The following is a 6,551-nucleotide window of genomic DNA, read 5'->3' as shown; positions in this document are numbered from 1 at the left end:
GCACCCACAATTTAATGTTGGAGCTGCGTTTCAGAGTCATGGAGTCACTTCTCAAAGAGGACAAAGTGGAAAAGGCTTACAGAGGCTCAGTAGAGAAAGGAGCTTCATGGTGTTTGAGAGAGACAGCCCCACGTCATCCTCTCACCCCACCCGGCTTCCACCTCTCAAGCTGACATTGTGCACAGGGTCCAATCCTGGAGGACATGGGGAAGCCCCAAGGATCCATCCAGGCTGGTTCTCTTTCAGACTAGAGCAAAGCAGAGGCCTCATACCTCACCTGGTTCTCTTGAGAGCAGATGAAACTTTCTTATGGTTATATAAGAGTAGGTTTGCCCAGAAGCCTGGTGCTCCCTTAATATGGATCACGGCTTTCTAAGCAAGGAAATAACTAGATGTTGAGGACACATATTGAGGGGAGGATGTGCCCACACTCAGAGCACCAGGGACCATTTTGGACATGAGCACTGAAGTGTTAAAGTCAGGGCACATCTGACTCAGTTTATATGAGATGTGATCCAAAATTATGGTCAATGTTTGAATAAAATATTTTATTACAGTAAAAGACACAGTGCCATTAATCCCCCTCAAAATACTCTTCCTAGCTTCAGACACACTTATCCCCTCCTTCTTGCCACTTTCTAAAGCAGTTCTGGAAGTCCTCTTTCGGGAGTGCTTTTTCATGGGTGCCTAAATGCCCTGAAATGTTTCACAATGTTTATGGCAATTTTTATAAAAAACATTACACTGTGTCCACATCCAGCTGTTGACAGGACCTGGCACCATGTGATTTTTTAGCTCTTTCTCAAAGCCAAAATGACATGAAAAGTAAACTTTTTGAATTGATTCAGGACATCAAGGCAGCCATGACAGCACAACTGAAGACATTCATGAGAGAGGACTTCCAGAATGGCTTCAGAAAGTATCAAGAACAATGGGATAGGTGTGTTGGAAGCAAGGGCGAGTATTCGGAGGGGATTAATGGCATGTGTCTTCTACTGTAATAAATTAAAAAATTTAAATACTGTGCTTTTTGATCAGCCCTGTACATATTACGTGCATACATGTGAGCACGTGTAATATGTGTATGAGTTTGTATAACATGGGACTGTGACTACGGGTAAGGCTTTTCTCTTTTATATGCAGTACAGCTTCCCATAGCCAGCACTGGGATTTGTTATCAAGTTCTCAGTCATGTACACACAGATTTCTATTAGGGTCTAGAAAAAGAACATAGGATATCTGTTTTAATCACAACATCATACAAACACACAATTACCTCACAATGTAAAATCTAAAAAGAGTTAGAAAAAAAAAGAATCCTAAGGTAACTCCTCCCTCAACTCCACATTTCTATCTGGTGTTGGTTCATACATCTCTGGTCTCCACTTCACCTGGGGCTCAATTTAAATAATCCAGTCTCCTAGATTTAACCATCTAGTCACCATCTAGTATCCAGGGAAAAAACTTTAAAAATCACACTTTTATATTAATACTTTCAAATACCAAGTAGACAGGAACATTGTCTAATATTGGGGATTTATGAGAGGGTACTGTCTTTTCAGACCAATTCTTAGTTCTCTATAGTGATATGTTCTTGTTACTTTTTAAATTTAATTTTATTTTTTTTGGTACCAGGGATCGAACTTGGGTCCTTCTGCTTGCGCAGCAGGCGGCGAAACCATTGTTACTCTTTTTAGATTTTATTTTGCGAGGTAATTGTTGATTTCCAGGGTACTGTAAGAAATAAAGATATTTCATGTTCTTTTTCTAGTAACTTTTATTAAGTTAACTTTGCTTATGGTTTTACAGTTTACAAAGTGCTTTCATACATCTCTTTAATTTTCGCATTACCTCAATAATCCTAAATCCAAAGCAAGCCTAGGAGGTGAGTATTCTTACCAATCACATTTTACAGAAGAGAAAATGGAGGCCTAAACATTTCACTTGGTTTGTAAACAACACAGTCAATAAGGAGCAGAACTTGGGTATTTTTTGCTTATTTCATCTTAATAATATATACCTTCCTTTCTATTACAAATTCATAGAACCTGATTTTTTTCAAAACTAGGAATATGCTGACAATTGTATTGACAAAAGAGGAAGAAGACTTTCTTTAAAAAGGGGTAAAGTAGGGAAATTTTTGTAATCAAACAACTTGTTCATGAGTAAACAGTTTTGTCTTAAATCATTATACATTTTACCATTTGGGGAACCAACACATTACTTTTTGGATCAGATAATTTTTCCACTGGAAGAAACCCTGTTTCAGAAATCAACTGTTTAACAGGAAAGGCAGATCTGGTTAAGTGTAAGGGTGTCAGACTGTAACAGGAAAAGGCAGGCCAAGTGCCAGTCACATTAGATTTTGATCGCAAAATGTCACTGGATGGTTTATTAGTCTACAAACTCTCAGGAAAAAGATTTCTTGACAACAGGTTATCAAATATGGACTTACCACTGTGACTGGATGATGTTTTTCCACAACAACTGAGCTCATGGGAGGAGAAACTCCCATTATAGCTAAACTGCTATGAATTCTGGTTTTTGAAGCAAAATCACATCTCCCTGTGATCCGGGCAGTAATTGTTCTTCCAGCTTTTTGCTGTGCTGAAGTCACAACTCTTGGCACATACTAAACAAACAAACAAGAAACAAATATCCAATTGGTACAAAATTCATGGAAAAATATAAATTACTTTTGTTAACTCACATAGCACTTAAAATAATTGTATATTCAACCAATTTTAATGTGGAAAAAATAAAACTTAAAACAATGAGGCAAAAAGTGAAACAGACAACCAAATACTCTGAAACATCCCTGTAACCTTGATATACCTATTTTATAAGATTTTAAGGATTTAAAAAAATTTAATCTGAAGTGGTGATAGCTTCACAGGAAGTGCAAAGACTGTGCTGAGAAGCCTGTGTACCCCTTGGTCAGCTTCCCACCATGATTACATCTTCCATAATTAAAGTATAACGGCCAACACTGGTGTGACGCCTGTGTAGGGGCCTATGGCATTTTAGGCCTGTATGTGTTCCTGTAACTATCAGTGTGATCAAGACAGACCCTTCTATTACCAGAAGATGTTTCATGTGCCGCCACCGCAGCCTCACTGGTCTCCCTTCTCTCCCAACCATCTTTCACCCCTGTCAGCCAGGATCTGTTTATGAACGCTTTGATCCTTGGGCATAATTAACATTATCACTACTTATATTCTTTTGTGTTCTGCCTTTTTTCTTCTCACTTTATTAACATAATTTTTCATGCAATAATAGATATGCTGTAATTTCTAAAGAGATGCTTTTCAGTGACTAACTACTTTGTCTTTCTCAGTTATTTTTTATTATATATAACATTTTATAAAAGCAGATTTTTATTTTTCTTTCTTTTTTTCCCCCACAAAATGGTTTTATTATGAAGCCCAGGTCCACTCAAACACCATCCCCAGACATGGTAATGACAAACTGTAACTTCTTGGAGGGGTGCACCCCACGCCGTGCTGCTCCTCTACTAGAACATGTCGCTCCCGGCAATCCTAAACCTAGCATCAGTAAGAAACCACAGAAGCAGAGTTTAAAATAAAAACAGATGATTTATTTGAAGGTGGTGAAAAGGGGGGGGGAGGAAGAGAGAGGGTAAGGGGGGGAGAGAGAGAGGGAGAGAGAGAGAGAGGGCGAGAGAGAGGGAGACAGAGACAGACAAAGATACAGTTATTCTGGAAGAGTAGGGAGTATTTGGAAGGGAAATATTCCAAGATTTTAAAAAATTTTAATAGGAAATATTGCAAAAAATGGACGATCATATCAAAAGGTACTGTCAACTTTTAATGTATAAGTGTACTCATATTTTTTTTTGAGATAGGCCAGCTACGTAACCCAGGCTGGCCTCAAACTCACAGCAATCCTTTGGCTCAGTCTCCTGAGTGCTGGGATTACAGGGGTTTACCACCACACCCAGCCCAAATCTTAACACCCCCCAAGTCCATTTGCAGTTCTCTGCATATCTGTATACAGCTACAACAGTCACAGTTGTCTACAGAAACAAGTGACAGAAACCTGATGTGTTGAGATGGCCTTAAAGAAACAGGATTCACTGGGGTTTTGCAATTCCTTGGAGTTTGGAAGGACTCATAGTTCCATAGAAAACACAGCAAAGATAAAAATGAAGTGATTCTAGGGACAAAAAAATGTACTATAAAGGAGATACAGTCTTAGTACACATTAATGGCTTAGATTTGCTTGCACAGTCATCACAAATACTCAGTCTCAGAGTTAGCATGGCTGGATCAAAATATTTATATACTGTGAGGGTGTGGGGAGAGAAGACACTGGGAGGTGACATCAGAAGGCTGGATGCTTTCACCCACATTAGGAAGTCAACAGATATGTTACTGGCAAATGTAGCACTGATGACATGACCGTACTGTTTAGGAAAAGATGATAAACAGAAGAAAGCACTAACAGAGTTCAGAAAGGAAGATTTAGAATACTATTTCTCACTATAATTTTTATAGAAATTACTTGCCTTTTAAAACTAGTAACTTACAGATCTTATGAATTTGAGAAATCAAATTTCAGGTTTAAAAATATTTGCAGACTAAACTTTACAAACTAAACTCATCCTTCTGACTGTAGGAAAACTTCCTAACCTTATTTTTAATTATAAAACTAAGAACAAAGAAGGTTTTATAACTAATAAAGTGTTTTTGTTTTGTGGGCAATAGGGAGTGAACCTAGAGCCTCATGCATAACAACCATGTATTCTAACAATGAGCTACACGCCTTGCTATGAAGAATGAAGATTCTTTAACACTATTTTGGAATATAAAATTAATGGCTGGGCTGGGGATTTAGCTCAGTGGTTCTGGCACCTGCCTCACAAGTGTAAGGTCCTGAGTTCAATTTCAGTACCAAATAAATAAATAAATAAATAATAAATAAATAAAATAAAATAAATTTAATGGCTGACAAGAAAATTCTTTGCCAATAACTGGAAACTGAAGTACAGTTGGGCTTGTGCCCTTATTCCTGCTCAGCCCCACCTGAAGGGCGTCAATGCTCCCTTCTGTAGCTGCTCTTCTCCCTCAAAGGAGAGCAGCAAAGTGTGGACTGGGAAACACTATGCTTGGCGAAACTCCCACCGAAGACAGGATGCCCTCAACCCAGCTGAGAACTGCTTCAGAATGCCTTCAGTAAGAAGAAAATATATACTGCAGGAAGAAAGGACTTTAAAAAAATACCTCTCTATCTCATATGAATTCAACAGAAGGTGTCTCAGATGACTTGTGTATTTACCAAGAGCCAGCTGCTTATTTTCTGATGATTTATTACTTGTACTTGCTAATAATACTTATGCAGTATAATAAACATTGTATACAGTAAGCTGGTGACAGTTATTTAAAAAATCAATATGCGCATTTTAGGACTATATAAAATTAAATTATGGGGAAATGTACTGCTAATGAGGAGGAGGAAAAAATACCTAGAAGGTTTCTATAATCAGATAGCTTTGAAAGTTTTATTAGTAAACGCTGTTCTTTACAGAAACTAACACTGGAAAACAGAAAATACATCAAATGTGGCTTATACTACAAGGATGACTTAATTATAATTAGTGATCACACCCAGTGTGGCTGCACATCAAAAATGGCAAATTAATTCACACTTATATGGGCTGGGGATTTAGCTCAGTTGTGCCGCACCTGCCTTGCAAGCGCAAGGTCCTTAGTTTGATCCCTGGTACTGGAAAAAACCAAAACCAAAACAAAAACATATTGTGACCAACATACACTTATGTTTTAGGATAAAATAATCAGTAAGGCTATATACATCATTTTAAAAAATCATTCTTTGCTTTAGCTGAATTTTTTGCCAAATGACCACTGGTACCAATCATGTGAGAGATCACTGAATTTATCAGCTTAGCAGACTTTAAAAAGGAAAATTCTAGCATTTTCCCAGTATTTCTTGGTGTTTCCAGTAGCCATATCAACATAAACAACAAAGTCAAAAGGAACGGGAAAAGTTTTGACTGTTCATAGGAACACATGACATATCAAAAACTCCAATATTTGCATCTTAATAGTTGAAAGGGAGGCAACAGAGAGTTGGGTGGGAATACAGAACTTTGAGGTCAGATTGTCAATACCGGAATTCCAACTCTAACAGTTACTAATTGTGTCCACAAGCAGGTTACTCTCTTTTAAGCCTCAATCACTTCATTTGTGAAATCTGGGAAGCATTACCAACTGTCTAATGATACCTTATCACTATTCATTCTGATAAAAAGAAAAGTTAGAAAAGAAGCCTTACTAATTCTACCACATAGCTTTAAAATTCAACTGAAAATATTTTCTCTCAACTATTCTAGTTGGCGTTTGCGAGTACAGCGCCATCTGTTGTTCAGTCTTGTGAACTGCAACATATTTGTATGCAAGCTTGCCTATCCGGTTTCTTTAAAAATTAATTTTATTGATACATTTTAGGTATACAATGTAATGACATTCACCATTGGAGATTTGTACCTTTACATAATCTCTCTTGATTCT

General features: G+C 37.5%; 1 protein-coding gene across 9 annotated transcripts in view; it reads right to left on the bottom strand.

Annotated features, from left to right (window-relative positions):
* Positions 1 to 6,551, bottom strand: part of LOC101698489 (centrosomal protein POC5) — a 73,228-nt gene that overhangs the window by 36,926 nt on the left and 29,751 nt on the right. For all 9 annotated transcript variants that reach the window (XR_015447392.1, XR_015447391.1, XM_087201197.1 and 6 more), the window contains one exon: positions 2,456 to 2,632. Coding sequence is in view for 7 of the 9 variants with exons in the window: in XM_087201197.1 (XP_087057323.1) it covers positions 2,456 to 2,632 (177 nt within the window). In the remaining 2 variants the exon portion in view is untranslated. The remainder of the gene's footprint in view (positions 1 to 2,455; positions 2,633 to 6,551) is intronic.

The sequence above is a fragment of the Heterocephalus glaber genome, unplaced genomic scaffold, assembly GCF_053883595.1.
Source record: "Heterocephalus glaber isolate CG9 unplaced genomic scaffold, H.glaber_assembly_v1.0 deba00001757, whole genome shotgun sequence".
NCBI lineage: Eukaryota > Metazoa > Chordata > Mammalia > Rodentia > Bathyergidae > Heterocephalus > Heterocephalus glaber.
This window is presented reverse-complemented; position numbering and strand designations above follow the sequence as displayed.